This window comes from Cyprinus carpio, chromosome A3 (assembly GCF_018340385.1).
Source record: "Cyprinus carpio isolate SPL01 chromosome A3, ASM1834038v1, whole genome shotgun sequence".
Taxonomy (NCBI): Eukaryota; Metazoa; Chordata; class Actinopteri; order Cypriniformes; family Cyprinidae; genus Cyprinus; species Cyprinus carpio.
Genome location: NC_056574.1, coordinates 14,951,856 through 14,970,971, shown reverse-complemented (window position 1 = coordinate 14,970,971; position 19,116 = coordinate 14,951,856). Strand labels below are relative to the sequence as shown.

The 19,116-nt window shown below is 36.9% G+C and overlaps 1 protein-coding gene across 2 annotated transcripts in view; it reads right to left on the bottom strand.

The window, feature by feature from the left end:
* The window catches only part of adgrl1a (adhesion G protein-coupled receptor L1a), a 103,265-nt gene extending 86,909 nt beyond the window's left edge, over positions 1-16,356 (bottom strand). The window contains exon 1 of one of the 2 annotated variants that reach the window (XM_042720120.1): positions 15,803-16,356. In XM_042720120.1, coding sequence (XP_042576054.1) covers positions 15,803-15,872 — 70 coding nt within the window. In that variant the 5' untranslated portion in view covers positions 15,873-16,356. The remainder of the gene's footprint in view (positions 1-15,802) is intronic. The other variant, XM_042720128.1, reaches the window with a different exon arrangement.
* Positions 16,357-19,116: the final 2,760 nt, after the last annotated feature.

Genomic DNA, 19,116 nt, shown 5'->3' with positions numbered 1-19,116 from the left:
TAACAAATTTTAGAGCTGTAACAACCAGACCATGATACCATGAAACAGTGATATTTCTGCTTAAAGCGGTCCTATTATGCTCTTTTAGAAAGTCTTGTTTTTGTTTTGGGGGTGTACTAGAACAGGCTCTCATACTAGGTTGTTCGAAAAACACATTATTTTCCACATATTTTACATTATTACAACACCTCTCTCCCCAGTCTGGCATGAATGGCTTGTATAGTTCCTTTATCAAATGTAGGCCCGCCTTCTGAAATACAAAATGAGTAGTTTGTTGTAGTTTTTGAAAAGTGGTTTCTGTTAAATAAAATATCTCCTTTTTAAGTGGACATTGAGCTTTGTAACTTTGCAGATCTTTTTCATGCTCAAACAGCAACATTACAGACTAATTAAAGTCGAAAAAGTGAAAAAGCATAATAGGACCCCTTTAAGGTTATCATACCATCAAAATCTCATATCGGCCCATGCCTAATATATATATACATATATATATATATATATATATATATATATATATATATATATATATATATAAAGGCTTTAAATGATGAGTAGCTTGTATAAAGGGCTACAGTTGCGCATGTGAACTTCTTTTTTCTGTCAATAGGTCTTTCAGTTCCATATCAATACCCCCACCCAAATTATTTTTCCATCGCATTTAGTCTCAATTCCTTCCCCCAACCTCTGCCTTTCTTTAAATGAAGTGAAAGAATGAGGGGTGAGGAATGAAGACGTGTAGCTGGTGTGAAGAAACTGCGGCTGGTGCTGCCATAATAAGAGCTGTATACTAATTCAGAACAATGGAGAAGAGTGATTGGATTTGACTCATTATCCAAATGCAGTAATTGAAGCCTAGGGGAGGTTTAAAGAGTGGAGTAGAGAGGCTTTGCCCTCAGCCTTGAACACACACACACACTGACCAACACAGACAGACAAGGACACAGACAGAGGTAGACAGGACTGGCAAGACACAAATGGGGTGAGACAGATGAAAAGAAGGGTACACTGAACTCAGCAGGGGAAAAGAAATGGAGACACTCGTATCTAGTGTTGTAGATGGTAAAACACGGCATTGATTGGCTCATTAAAGGTCCACAGGGTTCCAACACTATTCACAATTACTCAAGAGCAAATAGAAAGTGAGGGGAAGAAGAGAATCACTATCGGATTGCATCTGTAGCATGGTTGCAAAACACATAATAGTGTTTAAGATAAAGAAACAGAAAAAAAGCTTGTTTAAAATAAATGTACCAAGTTTTAAAGAAATATACTGTACTCTTTGTGTTCATGTTGATTTAATTGTTTGTGACTTAAAAAATGTCATGTAATGTAACCATCAATTAAAAAGTATTAACATAATTTGCTTTGCACTGTGTAATGAGCATACACATCTTAAACATTATTTTAAAAAATCGATAAAATGTATTATATTATTATTACGACAACTACTAATACTACATGTATTTATTTATTTATTACAAATATAAGGAATTATTCAAAAACAATAAATATATATAAAATAATGAATTCAATGATTTATTTATTTATTTTTTGATAAGGGCTGATAACATGATATTTTGGTGCAATTAATTATGTTAAAATTATTAAAGCACTTAATGCCCCTGCCTCAGTCTCAGACTTGTACATTATTTTACATTGCATGCATTGAATTTCTTACAATCACAACCACATTCCAAAAATCACCAAACACACAATGAAAGCCCCCACAATCACAAAACCAAACAAAACACCTCACCATATAGTAAAGTGTCTACTGGATGCACACTTCAGAATCTCTGCAGAAGTAGTAAGTCATTCGGGTAGGCCTACTTTTCACCTACTGTTCTATCAATACTATGAATTCAGACATACTATTGTATTTTACTTTTCTACTATATACTATAAAAAGTAGAAAAGTAGGCATATTCATTTTCTCTCTATGAAATAATTTCCATTTCCCCCTCTTTTTTTAAATAAAAAAGTTAAATGAAGTATATTAATCTTGTTAAAAAACTGAAATGTGTTAAAAAATAATTAACTTTTAAATAAATGTTAAAAAATGAATGAGAGAAAGATTCCTCTAATTTTGTGTGATTACGTTTGTTACGTGTCACTTGAGTTCTCTATGCTGTGCACCATGAAAAGGAACAATTACCACTAAACAATTCATCTGGTGACAGACTGGTAAAGCTGTAAAATAAATAAATAAATAAAAATAAATATTAAAGTCAATCAGTTGTAGTGGTTCAACGGATCACAAATCTCACGGTTCAGATCACATTACAGTTTTTGACCCACGGATCAGATCATTTTTCGGATCAGCAAGAAAAGAAAAATATTTCAATTTAACTTGCTTTCCATTTATTACTTAAAGCGAAGTACTTCTTTGATACCATAGCAAATACTACTAGATTAATAATAAAGTTTAAACGTGATTAAAGAGACAAGAGAACAGCCAGTAAAAATAAGAACAAATACACAAATTAAGCATAGATAAATACAACAGAATATGTTACAAATAAAATAAGGTTGGTAGTATTCAAATATAGAAATGTAATAATTAGGGAATCACAGCTGTTTTGTTGTTTAATGATCATTAATGACAGCAGCAGTATTTCGTTTACCTGAATGATTTTTAAGATCATTAAATACAGCAACAATATTAACAGGCTGCTGTCCCTTTAAGACCTGATGCACAGATCCGATATAATGATACACATCTCATCCGATTTCTTTCTCAGCTGTTTTCATTCACTTGAGACATAACTGACTGCATTTACCTGAATGATTGTCAAGATGGGTATTTTATCATAAATTTTTGTGCATGTGTCTGCTCAGAGGATTCAGAAGAGGATTCAGTTCGGTGTTTGCGCGTCATCTGAAACATGTGTGCACGCTTCATGTTTGTGCGACTGTGCGCGTAAAGTAACGAATCGAGTTCCCTTTTGCCTTTTCTCTCTGGTATTGTTACGAACAATTACAAACAAATGACAAACTTACACTATTATGGTTAAATTTTGCAATTAATCCGAGGATCACATGCATGCCGAACCGTGAGGCTTGGTCCGTACGGATCACGGATCAACTACGATCCATTTAACCACTAATCAGTTGAATTGAGCTTAAAATGCTTGATTATCAGAGCTGCCTATCAATTAATGAAGCAATGATTGATTAAGCAATTAGCAGTTCTAATAGTGAGAGGCAGGTCTGTGAGGGATGAAGATACTGCAGACCAGTGAGTGTGGATGCCATCAGCTTCTTCTCCCTCTTTCAGCCCATCTCCAGGCACCACTTAATCGCTCAGTTGCTCATTAGCACACAGCTCAAGCTTTGGAAATCAGCACCATTAGAACCGGCATGACTGCCATGCCAGCACTACACTGATGTGTACGGTTCAAAGAGGGGCCCACGTGTCAGCAGGTTTTGACTCTTGAAAATTAGTTGCATATGACCAAACAATTCTAATTAGTCTAGTTCATGCAAGTCTGTTTAAATGGCCGAATAAATAATTTGTTTATACAATATTCCTTCCAGTTGAGCATTCAGTAACAAACTACCGTTACGAAAAAGAAGTGTATTCAAGTGTGCTATTAGTATACTTCTTTTAAACCAAAAATAGAAAAGTATGCTTTTAGTTTACTTTGTATGTACTTCTCAGAAATGGGCTATATGTACTACTCAGAAATATACTTAAAATGACATTTAAGTATACTTGACTTATTCTTACAAAAAGTCTAAATATATTTGAACTATGCTTGTGCTCCTAGAATCCGTGTTTTCATTGTTATATGGTAGAGGGTGCTAGTACACATCTTCTGTACAGAATTTCCAAAAAAACACAAGTGAAGAAGAGAAAGAAACAACAGATACTAACACATGTAACATGATCATCTGACATGAAACAGCATCAAAACTGTAACGTTATGGAATAAAATTTTATAAAAGTGTTTAAGAAGTGAAATATAATTTCTTAAGTGAACTTAAACCACCACAATTTAATAATATATTGCTCAAGGGCACCCCAGTCGTGGTATTGCCAGCCCGAGACTCAAACCCACAACCTTAGGGTTAGGAGTCAAACTCTCTAACCATTAGGCCACGACATCCCTAATAGAAGTAGACATGCTTATGTGAAGTGCAAATGAAGTTTAGTAGAACTACAAAAAAAATGCTGTCATGTCTTAAGGCCTTGATATACTCAGGGCAAAGTTGGATTTTTTATTCTTCAGTTAGGGGTAAAAAGAAGTTTGATTTAAGCAAGCAGCGCTATACTGTTAGTGAACATCCCAACACTGCTGAGATCTGCGTTTAGATGTATATGTAAATATGTGCTGCATGTTTTCCTCTCAATAACAAAATAAACACACAACAAAAATGACTGCTGTGAGTTTTCAATGACACAGCAGCTGAATAATCAATCGAAGACTACGGATTAATCAGTGAAATAACCAACGATTAGTCGATTAATCGTTCTAATAATCTTGTATTATTGTGATTTGTATAGACATCAGTGTGTATTTTACAAAGTTTTTGCTAGTACTTATGTGTATTTAAATGTCTAAAACATAAAATGAACTTCATGCAGTTTAAAACACTCTATAGTTTTGATATATGATAAGCTTTGAATGAGTGTCTCTCTCGGTCTCTGCGCCAGTCAAAGTGTGAAAGCAGATTTGATTTTTGCATTTTTCACATGACACATAAATGTTCTATACATCAAATGTTGATATGCATCAAGGAGTTTAAATACTTTTTAAAGAGACAAGCTAGAAAGCTACTACCTGAGCAACTACCTGGCAACCATCTCAGCATCTAGGAAGTGAGTTTTGCAGAGAAAAGCACTACTCACTATTTCTTCAGAAAACTTAAAAACCTAGTTTCCTGTCTATCAAATGGCAAATGCTCAAACACATAGTGAAGTAGTGAAACTGAGTAAGAGAAGCTAAGACAACAGACTTAAAAACAAAAATACTTTTACCCTTAGTGGAAAAGGCTGAAGGTCACTTTGTGTATCTCTTCCCCAAGCATCGCCTGTCTCTCTCTCTACAGTCTTTTCCCCAGCTCTCTGGCTATCACAACCACCCGCACCGAACCCAATTACAGCCCAGCACTGCTTCCCTTGTCTTACTCACACACACACACCCATGTGTCCACATCACACCACACACCTCTCCCGGTGCAACACATCACACCCCATCACATGTGTCTCTGCACCCTCCATCAGCCTCATGGCCGGGCCAAGAGAGAACGATGACTGGAACCACTTGGATTAAGATTAGGACTCGGTCAGAGTGAGAGACTAATGAGCAGTGACCGGCGATACAGAGTGCCATGCACTTCCTGTTGAGGACAGGATGTGACTTGCGCAACATGACTGACCCATCACACTTACCTTGTGTTAAAACACATTTACCACAAACATTGTCTCACCCTGAGACTTCCTGAGACCAGTGTGTCAGTGTTTTAACCACTCTCTGTTCCTACCCCCGTATTGTGAATTATAGCCAGGGAGAGAGAGAGAGTAATTCAGGGCATGCTACAGTCTCAGAGTCCTGTGATTTCATTTGCGTAGGGGTAATAAAACTACTTCATAGGGCAAAGGATGAAACCAGTGGAATAATGCCACCAGAGACTTTGGTTAGTCCGGCCTGTCATAAGATAATGGCAGCCGCATTATAACGGATATAAATGGAAACTCAATACTGCCTTCCCTAATCAAAAAGAGGAGAGGGAGGGAGCATGTAGGCCAAGAGGGGAGAGTGGAGTGCGAAAGTCAAGGAGAAACAAAGTAAGACAGTTTTGATGGATTTGTCAGAGACTTGTCCTTAAATCGAGTTGTTTCTCCACTCTCTAAACCTGATAGCAGAAGCACAATAGCTTAATGTCTATTTAATGCTTCTGTTTTCATCTAGATGTCATTGTTTTTAAAGTAAAATCTGCAAGATGTTTCTAAAATGTTCTCTGTATATTGTGTGAATGTCACTCTTAATTAAATTTGAGCAGTGGCTTTTAAAAATATGTCTAAATTCTTACCCTTATTACTTTGGGGAATAATCACAATGTATATATGTAAAACCAAACTGAAACCTTTGGCAAACATTTGCATCAACATTCGATCAACCAAATAAATGTACAATCAGTAAGCAGTAATTTTAATGTGGCTAAGGCCCAGACACCATTACTGCTAGATCAAAGTTATTTTACTTTCACAAATCTCTGTACATTTTTTCCCTACTTGTCACTGTGAGGCACGACTGAGGCACTAATTACTAATTTATTTAAAGTTTCCAATAATAAGGGGGTTACAAAGATAAATTTAGTAGCATTTGCTAGCCATGTGATCAGCCCACCTTATACAGAATCTTTTATAGGCTTTTATAGGCCACTGATATGACTTGAGTCTTCTTATGAGAGTAAATATCTGTTGTATTCACTTCTTTAGGGATTAAAACAGTTCCGCCATCTGCACCTAATGAAGTGTGAAAAATATAATTTAGAGCACTAGATAATCTGCTCTTGCACAAACAATACTGGCGTTGTACCTGTGTTCACAAAAGAGTCTCTTGTTTACTCCTGTCTCAAATAGCTGTGCTACGAGGTGACAGGTGTTCCTGTTTTTATGTCCCCTTATTTGGTCACATTTGTATATTTGCTTTATTATATGCTACCCCCACATCAGTCTCTCTGTCTGTCTGCCCTTGGATACTGTTGATAATTATTAAATGGTGGTAGAAAAGATAAACATTCATATACACTCATGCAACATCAGTACATACCAGAACAAAGTGATGACATTCACACACTGGTGTGAAAACCAGACGTCTCCATAATGCCCATCCCACAGCACGCACACACACAAACACACATACGAATACGAATAAAGGAAAATGTGCAGACCAGACCAGACAGCAGATAATGCAGGGCTTCAGACACTGCCTGTGTCTCTCATCAGTGGACACACACACACACACACAGACAGACAGGAGAGAGAAGCATCTTCAAAGGCCCATTTGAAAGAACACACCGCCGTCACTCTCGCTCGCTCCCTCTCCTCCCACACTCCCAATATATATTCAAAGGCCATCCATTAACCTTTCACTCGCACAGACCTGTCTGTGATCTACTGCTCTCAGCTCATGCTTTGAAGAACACAGTGCTTTTCCACCAACAGCCACGTGGAGAGGAGAGGAGAGGAGAGGAGAGGAGAGGAGAGGAGAGGAGAGGGAGAGGAGAGGAGGATAAGAAAAAGGGACAAAAAAAAAAACAGATGAGACAAAAAGAAACAAAAAAACAAAATAAGAACAAGGAGAGGAGAAGAAAGATGAGACACAATGCGAAGAAACAATTCCAAAAGATTCCAAATGAGAAGAGGAAAGCATAACAAGAAAACACAAGATTACATGAAATGACATACAAAATGGAAGAGGAAACAAAACAAAAAGAGGACAGACAACACTAGACAAGATAAGATAAGACAAGATAAAAAAAAAAAAAAACATATGATGAGAGATGGAAAAAATCAGAAGAAAAGGTGTATTTACTGTGTATATGCTAAAGAGAGACCCAAGAGAAAGAAACACACATATTTCAACACAGTAAGACTCACCTCCAAACAGATCACAGATTGTGCAAACAGTAAGACTCCCCTTCCAACTGTATTCATGCTCTGATTAAGCAGCAGAGCTGCTGCTTTATTTATGCATTAAAATCAGCCAATACATGTATGAATTCAACCCTCATTGCTTCAAAAGCCCATGAATGCTGCATCCATGCAACCCAAACAAATTCCTCTCTCATTAAACATTCAGGCAGGAAAGAACAGCAAAACAGCTGGTCCTCTAGAGCTGAATGAGAACTCGAGAAGAGGAGAAAAAAAAGAGAGAAAAAATGTGCGTGTGCACACTGCAGGACCACAAGTCTTTCCACAAGAGCAACCATGAAGTGAGGACTTAAGTGTGTGTAAGATGAGGACAGATTGGAGCAGTCAGAGGGCCCGCTGCTGCAATCACACACACACACACACACACACACACACACACACACACACACACACAGAGATAAATAAACACATAAGTACTAAATGAAACTGCCATGTCAAGACTTCACGCACCCATGAGTGGTCTGTACGCCACCCCATTAAAGAGTACTAATGTTGTTTCAGCACACTCTGCACAGTAATCTGCACATTTTCAAGCAGTGCAGGAAGCAGATATTTTGGCTGTTTGTTTACAAGGGGTGTGTGTCTGCATCTGTGCTTTGAGAGTCTGGAGGCAGAATCTGAGACATGCTTCAGACGAGACATAACACAATCGACTACATTCTGAATAAAGTGCTGTGACAGTGAACAGCACTAACCAAGCTGAATTAAGTTATTTAAAGAAGGACTGTGCAGTCACCAACTGGAATTGCAGGAATAATAATTGTTTCCAGGTTTCTCTAACACTCTGGCATCTAACAATGTTCAGAACAAGGAGGTATATTATATCTGAAGAAAGCTATCCTTTAGCATTCCCATTCATCTCAATGGACAGCTGTTTGGGTGCCGCAGGACCCTATTATTTTGCTCAGGGGTGTTCAGTTCTGCAGCCAGCTCTTTTTTTTTTTTAATCTTTTTCTTTAGCCCATTACCTGAGCCAGCCATAAAACCAATGTGACTAAAACAATGGGAGTTGAAATTTAAAGCATTCCAGTCATTCTGCATTCTGCATCCTGCGTTTCATCCACCGCCAAATGAAAACAATCAACACTCTCACGGCAATTCGTGACTGTTTTACTTTTGGTGAATTGGTGGGTAATTTCCAACTTACATTTTCTCACGAGATCGGTTTGAAATAACTGGTGAAACATCACTTTAGTTGCATCTTGGAGAAGATGTTAAATGATGCCTTGGAGTTAAGTAACATTTTATCTTGATGATGATAATAAATAAATAAATAAATAAATAAATAAATACAGACATACAGAAATTCTCTTTACTCTTAGAAAAAGGTACCCAATCCATAAGGTACAAAAACTTATTTACCCCGTAGTGGCACATATTGGTACCTTAAAAGTACAGATTACTACCTTTTGAAAGGGCACTTTCAGTGGCAGTTTTGTATCTTTTTTTTTTTGAGAGTGCAGAATAGATATTTGTGATTTCATATGAAGAATACTGCATTTTTTTCCATTTTAACATCAAATATGACACAGAAACAAGTACATATCTGAGAAATAATTCTTTTGGACTGTGGTGTTAGAGTACAAAGTCTAATTTTTGTTTCTTGAGTGGATAGTGGACAAGCTACAGAGAGTGATACTTGAACACTACTGTCAAATCAATAAATCCATTGTGACATCTATTATAGGCAGCCAGACAAAAGATACTAGGCAAAAGTTTCTGTCAGGGCTGTAGTGTAGTGTAGTCTGACAAACTGAGCAGTGGTTCACATGCGGGGATACAAATTCAAATCTGGCATGCAACATGACATTTCTATACCTCCGATTTCCCAACATGCTATACGGTAGGGTTCCTCAATTAGTTTTCGCTGCGGGCCAAATTCTGCCAACAATACCAAGCCAAGGGCCACTGACCTATATATATATATATATATACATAATTATTATAATTATTATTATTGTTATATTGTTGCTTTTGTTAAAGTAATCAGAAGATGGTCACAGGATAAATATTCAGAGGTAGTCTGTTTTATTCAAACAATTATGAACATTTTTGCATTCAGTTACAGAAGAACTGGCCTGTTGAATATTAAAAACAAATGAACAAACAAAAAATCTGGATCTCCATGTCTACCATGCAAATCAATTGTTCCTGCTCATCTCCAGAATGGATCTCTTCTCTCCACTTTCCCTAATTGCAGATTCAATTATTAGATCTTTCAGCATTAATATTTTATATACTTATTTTGGGGGGATCAAACTGTAACACTGTGTGTCCCAACCAGACATGATGCGACACGATAAAAAGTAGGCTATCTTTTCCATGTAGTTTTTGTCCTGACCACTCGCGACAGCGACACGTGACAATAAGCTTTTACGTTTTTATTTTCTGCAATGTTGCGGCAGGAACAACATACAAAATATGACAGTGATAATCTCAGGTAATGATTATATGCTTTATTCAATGTAAAAAGTGTCTAATGTGAGTTTGAATTTTATTTTGCTTGATCTTTATAGCCATAGTGAAATCAACAATAGATATTTTACCTCAGATCTTGAAAATAATTTAGGCTAAAGCAAACTTACGTTAAAACTATGAACTCACTGCGAACCAAAATCCATAACAAAGATAGTATCACTCACTCACTCACTCACTCAAAACTGTTCAGTCCATTCACATTTAAATCGTCGATTTTCAGTGTCCACTTTTATATACCTGTCACATCGTATATCTACACTGGATGCAACAAAGCATTGCAAATCATTTGAACTTTGTGTCAGCGCGTCATAAATAGAACGAGTCAGCAGTTTTCTGTCAGGGATTTGTCGCATGGCTGCGCATCATCCAGTGTAGACAGCATCACTGATTATAATAAGTTCTATTGTATTTTGTTGCGTGGCGCCGCTCGCATCCGATGTACAATGTAAGTTAATGTCGGTTTCTGATGCTGCGTTCGAATTTTCATGCCACATTATTTGAAATTAGCACAGGCCAAACATTTTTCTCTCAACATTGAGGAACCCTGCTATACGTTTTGCTTTGAAATAACCATTTTTCACCATCAAATCAATTACTTAAGGATTTTTTGAGTTTTAAGCTACTTTTTTTCTGTTGAACATTCTGTTTCACTCAGGAATACATCAGATTACAGATGTAAAATGGGTTGCAAACAGCACTTGGTGTCGACTTTAAACTGATTACACCGTTCAAAAGTAAAGTGAAAATATATCTACTCAGCGAACCAATCAAACGACACGACAATCATCGGCAGTGCTGCTTACCCTACGACATTTCCGAGCGGCATGAAACCATCCATGCTCCCGGCATCAACGGTGAGCGATGTCTGACATTAATTTGTGTCACTCAACATCTCAAGGTCTCACTCAATAGAAAAGCCATAAATTAAGTCTTCGAGGGAGAATATTTAACAAATGAATGAGCATTAGAGTGAAGAGTGACAGTACTAGGCTGCAGAGTGGGAATATTTCACTGCGATTCAGGAGTGTGAGATCAAGGTGTGAGCGCCAGACTGAGAAGTGATTTTATGTGAGTTGTGAGAGCGTTACATGGAGGCGTCAGAGTATTAGACTGAGTAAAATTATGAGACACGCTGGAGAGTGTTTGAGTGAGCTGTTAAGTGTACCAGACAGTGTTGTACAAATGAAGAAAAATTAGACTCTGAAAATGTGTGGACAAAAGGAAGTATTAAGGGGATCAGAATGTGAGAAAGGAAGTGCAGAGGAAGTGTGTCCGTACATGCGCACGAACACACACACACACACACACACACACACACACACACACACACACACACACACACACACACACACACACAGATGCACACTCAATGTTTAAAAAGTGTAGATCTATAAGCATGCCTATGATTATTAGTTTTGACATTTAAACATTGGAATTTGGAGGAGATAAAATGTCCATTTAGAGAAATATATAAAAATGTATTTGCTTTAGATTTCAATCTAATTTGTCACATTTCCCTAAGATAAAACCTGAAACTGAATATATGACATATCATATATATAGAAAACACTCATTTCCATTCATCATCAGTCTATCAAATCAAGCTTTTAAAGGTATAGTAGGCGATTTCAGAAAGGCTAGCAATAGCAGGCAACCTTTGAAAGCAGGATCCCACCCTCCCTGCAAATCACTCTCCAAAGCCACGCCTCCTCCAAAACACATGAACACGCACAGGCAGACCAGATTAGTCAGACTACCTAACGTCTCATTCACCGGTGAGAAAACATTACAGTACAAAGCACATAATATTATAACACCTTCCATTATCGCTCGCTCTGCAGCAGCGTAATGCAGAGGTCTGCAAACACATACATTGACAGGCAGGCAGGACAGCCTATTGTAAAGTTCGGACCGAATAATCTTATTGGTTGAACATTGTATGGTACTACGCCTTCCACAGATGATAGAAATAAATACATGTGAAAAGACTTTCAAAAAGCATAACAAAAAATGTTTTTGAAACAAATCACCTACCCTGCCTTTAATATGTCCATTAATTAATTACATTAGATTATATTTGACAAAGTAAACTGTAAATAAAAAACATTATATGTATGCATAGTTTTCAAATACCCATACATGTACAGTATGGTCAGAAAGTCTAAGGCTTCTATTGTGCATTTCTTTCACCACATATTGTACTGCCATCATAACCATTTGACAAATTAACATGAATTTCATAATATCTTTATATATTTGGTTTGTTCCCCTTTAACTTTAATGTCAGCAGCACTTGAGCTACATGAACTCCACAAGTACATTGTGGATCATACATCATACATTTTTTACCCTGATTTACAGAAGACACCCACTAAAATGTAATTCAGTATAACAAGAGTTTATATATATATATATATATATATAAATGTCAGGCATATTTAGAACCAGAATCATTAGAAAAGTCTGTGTAAGGATCACAGTGCAGACCCCAAAACATAATTAATTGTAATATTTTACACTTTATCACTCTTTGCCTCTATCCTTCAAACCACTAGGTTTTACAAATTTGTTAGATGTTTTTTAATCATTTAAAATATAATTTGTATGATCACTCTTTCTTTAATATTTTAATAAGTACAGGTCATAAACAGTATGTTGTTTCCTTTTTTATAAATATAGCTGTTACACTGATGATGGAATACTTATTTCACTCATATTTTGACATTTTATTTTCATTAGGTTTTTTGAAATAATAAAGTAGACATTTTACTTGCATTTACTAAGCTTTCTATGTATATAAAATCACTTTTGTAAATTTAATTTGACACAGACACCAAAATGGGATGTCCTGTCTCATAAACATACCATTTGGAAACAGTAAGATTGATAGATACATTGATTATTTATTTATTTATCTTTATTTTAAAGATGCTCACCAAGGCAATAAATAAGGTTTAATGTATTCCTGTTATGGCAAATCTGAATTTTCAGCAGCCATTACCTCAGTCTGTCACTGCTGAAAGCTGTTTTTCAGAATTCTCTGATGAAGAGAAAGTTCAAAAGAACAGCATTTATTTGAAATGGCAATCTTTTCTAACATTATAAATGTATATATTTATAGTCTCTCTGTGTGTCTGTGTTTATTCACTGGAGTATAAAATTGTGACAACCAGCCTCAGTCTCTTATATACACAGTATATACATCCTGAAACACACACACACACAGCAGAACAGCAGAAATGAGAAACAGAATTTTGTGCTCTGTGTGAGTTTGTGTTAGTTGTGGCATGCTTTAATGGCAACACAAGGCGATCAATGAACCCATAGAGCATCGAAAGTTTCCTTATTTCTCCAAATAGCCTGAGCTAGCAGCACAACCTTGATAATACTCAATTGATTATTAATGCATTATTAATCCAGAGCCAGGTCACAGAGACAGCTGGAGGCACTCATGCACACACACTCTCTCACACACACACGTGTGCACGCACACGTACAACACATTGATGAAGCGGCTCCGTGCCCGGGGCCAAAACGTGTCTAATGGAACACTGAGTACATCACATCAATTCACAGCAGCAGAACCAGGCAAATTAAACACAGGAAATACAGCGGCCACCAAATACACCTGGACAAGCAAACGCTGCACGCTCCCCTGCTCTCTGGACCTGGCACGGGCCCCACAGAGCAGCAGATGGTGCGATGGTGTCGGAGTGTAAGGGCACTAGCTGGACAGACCCCCGCTACCTCCCCCCATCCCCAGACCTCAGGCCCATCACATCTACACTGGCTTTACTGCCACATGTGTCCCTCCATCCACCACACACTCTGACAACTCATTTACATCCACAATGACCCATTTATAGAGGCTGAAGAGACCAGTCTTACTTCAAATGGCACTTCCATTCTAACTTACAGGTATTAGTATACAGTCCGTTCTACTGTTGTTTCAGTAATAGTTTTGTGTGTGTGTGTGTGTGTGTGTGTGTGTGTGTGTGTGTGTGTGTGTGTGTGTGTGTGTGTGTGTGTATGTGTGCATGTGTGTATTCTCTTCAAAAGACCAAAGTCTGGTTTCTTTGATTAGTGTGAAATTTGTTGTGAACTGGGGATTGAACCAAAGAACCACACTCATGTTCTGGTATTTACACAGATTTCACAAATTGATTTGATTACGATTCACAAACTCTTGATTAGTTTCAGTTCATATTTCGGTTAGCTAATGATTAATCGGAATAATTATCAGGTACAGTAAGAATAATTTTTTTCTCAGTCTCTCAACTAACAGGGAACCCTGTCAAAAATATTAAAAATGTTTAGATACAAATATTATCACTGAAAAAACCCATATACACATATTAAAATTACACATATTAAAATTACACCTGAGGCAGTTTTATATCTTTTGAATTATATAATTATATCTAGTCCAACTTATTGTTGGAATTTGTCATATCATGACATATTTATTTAAACATACAATAAATGAGCTCACTAACAGGTTAAGTAAAAAAATGAATATATAATGTAGTGCATATTTTATATATATATGTATATATATATATATAAACGTGAATGAACACATATATATATATATATATATATATATATATATATATATATATATATACGTGTTCATTCACGTTTATTTCTTGGTATAACAAGTAGTAAAGGACTGGTTCACAGCTCACATTTGCTTGAATTGAGATGGCTACAACAATGTGTCACATCACAGAGTGTCAAAACAGCATTTATGGTTTGAATTTCCAGATTAAATTTACAATACTTGAGAGCTGAGAGTTTCAGATCAAAGGAAAGAAAGCACAAAGCTTAAATAATGTATAGTAGCATTTTGTTTAAGCATCAGCAGAAGACTAAAACAGTATTAGTAAAACAGAAAACTAGTAAAGTATTAGCAAATCGATTACTAATACTAATACTAAATTATTAGTAAAACAGCCAACGAAAACATTATTAGGTAACAGTTTTGATTCTTAAATTCCAACATCGATCAAAGACAAAGAATCAATACTGGTTTGTAAATATGAAATTAAAATCGATTCATCAATCTTAGAACCCGGCCCTATATTTGAATTGATCTTGATGTTAGTGGCATCCTTAAGAGAACTTAAGTTTGATAACTTTAAATTTAGGTTGTTAGCTCAGGTAAGTTCTATGAGGTTAACCCACAAGTTATTGCTATGGATTACTGACTGACTACTGCTATTGACTTATAATTAGCTAAAAACTACAAAATGAAGTGAATCAAATGGATTTGAATTCAATAAAATTGTCAATCAGACTTGGGCTTTAAACATAGTCTTCACAAGTGAGTGAATACTTCCAAAACTATAGTCAGTTTTCTCTTTCATGGAGTCAGAATAAAGAGAATCTTTTCAGTACTAACAGATCTGGCTTAATGGCAAAGATATTAGAAGGCTTCTCTATCACGCCTTGAGTATTGAGGTTAGAAACAGAAAATGTATGCATGAAGGGGCTACAAACGTCTAATGTGTTGGCCAAGCATTTGCATCTGCGTTGGTGTACCTGTAACCTTAAGTTACCAAAACATGTCTGAAAATGACATTAGAAATTCCAGAAAACAACAACAACTTCTGCAGCTTGCTGTGCAAAGATCTGAAGAAGAGTAGGTAGAGTACAAACCCTGGGCAGAGGGGCTGACGTTGCTCAGGGCGATGGTGCACGTAAAAAGGATCCAGAGAGAGAGAGCCATGCTGTGGACGGAACAAGGGGTGGTGGGGGGAGTGCGGGTCAGCGGGCGCTTGGATGCGGGGCACTCCTTCCCTCACGCCCTCTCACTGACGGAGAACCTGGTGAGAAGAGAACGACAGAGACAAATGAGAAAGAGAGATCAATACTAATAGCAAGACCTAAATTCTTACTGTCGGCCTTTCCCTTCTGTGGCTTAATAAAAAAGCGGTACTGCCCTGTAATTCTGTTCAATCTATCAAAGTGAGTAGCTCGCTATTGCTCCAACCAGATCCGTGCTTTCTGGCTCTGCACGCCCCATTTCATGTTGCACTTATTCAACATAATTGAGAGAAGCTCTAGGCAAACACTTGGCGCCGGTCAGGTGGAGTTAGACGACTAGAGCTGAAGGGCAGCCATTTTGTTCTCGCTCTAACACGGCAACAGCTGTTCACTTTCCAACACAGCTATTCTATGATGCTGTTTGCCAGTAATTTAGTAGATACCAAGTAAACAAAAACGAAACTTATGCTGTTATATGGAATCGAATGAATTGATCAGACTGAGGCCAGAAACATGGAAATATCAAGCAATGCAAGTTGTTACGTTCCAAAATGTGTCCAGATTCAAGTCCTCTTTTAAGATCAGTTTTCTCTTTTAGGTCAACCTTTGTTACAGTGGAGCAAATATTTGCAGAGAATCTGGGTAAAAAAAAAAAAAAAAACATGTACTGCTTTGTAATTCTGTCAAAGCAAGACGCCCAATGTTGCTCCGACAAGATACATGTTTACCGCATAACACTTTACATTGCAGTTATTCAAAATAAATGAGAGAAGCTTTAGGTGCAAACTGAGGAAAAATCAGGTAGATGGCTAGAGCTGAATGGTGGCCATTTTGTTCTAGTGTTAACAAATCAACAGCTGTTCCCTGTCCAACACAAATATTCTGTGTTGCTGTTTGGTGATAATTTAGTAGTAACCACATAAACAAAGCAAAACATCTGCTGTTCAAATATGAATTTGAATGAATTGTTCAGACCGAGGCCAGAAACATGCAAATGGTTCAAGTAATGTAATCTCATTTTTACATGTTTTAGGTACAGTTAGATGGCTTAACCCTGTTGAAAAATCTAGCATAAACTAGCATGAATTCCATGCTGAAGTTGTTTTAGTAATTTTTCTATTATTAATCAATGTTATCTGAAGTTTTGATTAAAAATAGTACAAATTCAAACCAGTGAATCGTTTCAAAAGATTTATGTTCTGTTTCAAAAGATCTGTGCACAAATCAGTCTAAAAGATTGCAAAACTAAAACATTCAGAGATATGAAAACAAAGAAAAATCCCAAATAACAGCATAATAATAAACAGCTTGTTCAATAACAGGGGGGTTATGAGAAGTGCTAATGCTAATGAAAGTTCAAAATTGAAAATTGTTGTTTTTAAAGACTTGCTAATGCTAATTAGCAAAAAAAAAAAAAAAAAATACTAATCTGAGAACTTGTGTCAAAATCCAGCTGTCAGTCACTGATTCCAAAACGTGTGTTCATAGTAAAAGGTATATTGATTTGTGGCTGTGAGTCAGTTGTAGTTGTGCTGTCTGCTCATCTCTTGTCTTTTTTTCTGTTCTTGTTGTTCCTCTTATCTTCAGTGGTTATGCTTGTTAACTGTGTCATCACTAATGGTCAATCATCACTTGTAGACTGCATCTACTTTATTTCACTAACTGCAACACTGCTTCAGTGTTACTTTTACTCTATGGATTGGGACCATATGAAAACTGAGCAGTGTTTATTTAACACCGAAGGTTTTGCTGTGCCATTACTCAGCTTTCTCTTTCAGGTAAACTAGGAACAGTCTGATGAGAATCTTGCTGCAATAATAATAATAAACTGTACTGTAAATATACTTATTCTGTTGAAGCCAGATGTCCACTGTTGCTCTGACCAGATCCATGTTTTCTGGCTTTGTACGGCCCATTTCACATCACACTTACTCAAAATAATCGAGAGAAGCTCTGGGCACACACTTGACGCCAGTCAGGTACAGTTAGAAAGCTAGCACTGAACGGCGGCCATTTTGCATTTTGTTCTGCACTAACACGGCAACAGCTGTTCCCTGGCAAACACTTCAGTTCCAGTCATTCCAGAGCTTGATTGGACGTGACATACTGCATATGCATGGACGTGAACGTACGGCCCACTGCAGGACATGCAACATGCAAATGCCAAGAGTGGCCATTCTGTGCACGTTTAACTGAGAAATACGAAGGTATAAAGAGGCTCGGGAAGTGAGAGCGAGGGAGAGAGAGTGGACAGTTTCGAGTCAGTACTGCCAGAGGGCTCACACATCTCATTTGCCTAATGAAATAAATCACAGTCTGGAAGTTTCTTTCATTTGTTCTTGGAGGCTGCTCTTCCTTCAGGGCTGAAAGGGAAAAAACGATAGAAATGCATTGAATTATTAGAGCTAATGCTGCCCCTGCTGTGCGTTCAGAAAGAACAGACAGACTGTTCTGCGTGTTTATTGGGACGAGAACCTGTGTGTGTGTGTGTGTGTGTCTCTCTCTTTAAAGGGATTCGCTTTGATCCTCATAACCCTCTGCCCACTCTTTTCATTGATCTTCCCTAGTCATAGATGTGAAAAATAGATTGGCAATAAAAAAAGGGAAATCCACACACACACACAATTTATTTTTTTCACTGGCGTATGATTTTAATACTGAAGGAAAAGTCAGGTTTTTCTACTTTTTGAGGCCATTTATTGCCCTATAATGTAGATCAAACCAGTACACACAAACTAATTTTGCAAAAACACTGACTACTGTATGTGTGGTAAGCTGGGTTGAGCCAAGCTTGCAACTTATTTAACTTTCACAGGGTAAAACAGAATATTCTGTGAGAAATCATGTAAGGTGGCACTTGATTTTATTCATTAGAATTTCAATGGATCATTGGAAGCAGATAAATAATATACTTTTAATTACTCTCCTGTGCGGCCTTGATTATATGAGAAAAAAATATAATAAAATAAAATCGATTAAGAGGCGGGGGAAAAAAGCTGTTAGAGTTAAAAAAAAATTAAATAAAAATAAAAAGATTGCGCTGATGAATCATGCATAATTAGACCAGGCGCATTTATTTCAAAGTTACAAAGTTCCACCTCTTGAAACATTACATTTGAAAAGGACATTTAAGGGTTTGTCCCTATTTAAATAGACAATAGCCTTTAGTTCACACTAGTGGTCTTTTTATGTTCAGCAAGGCTGCA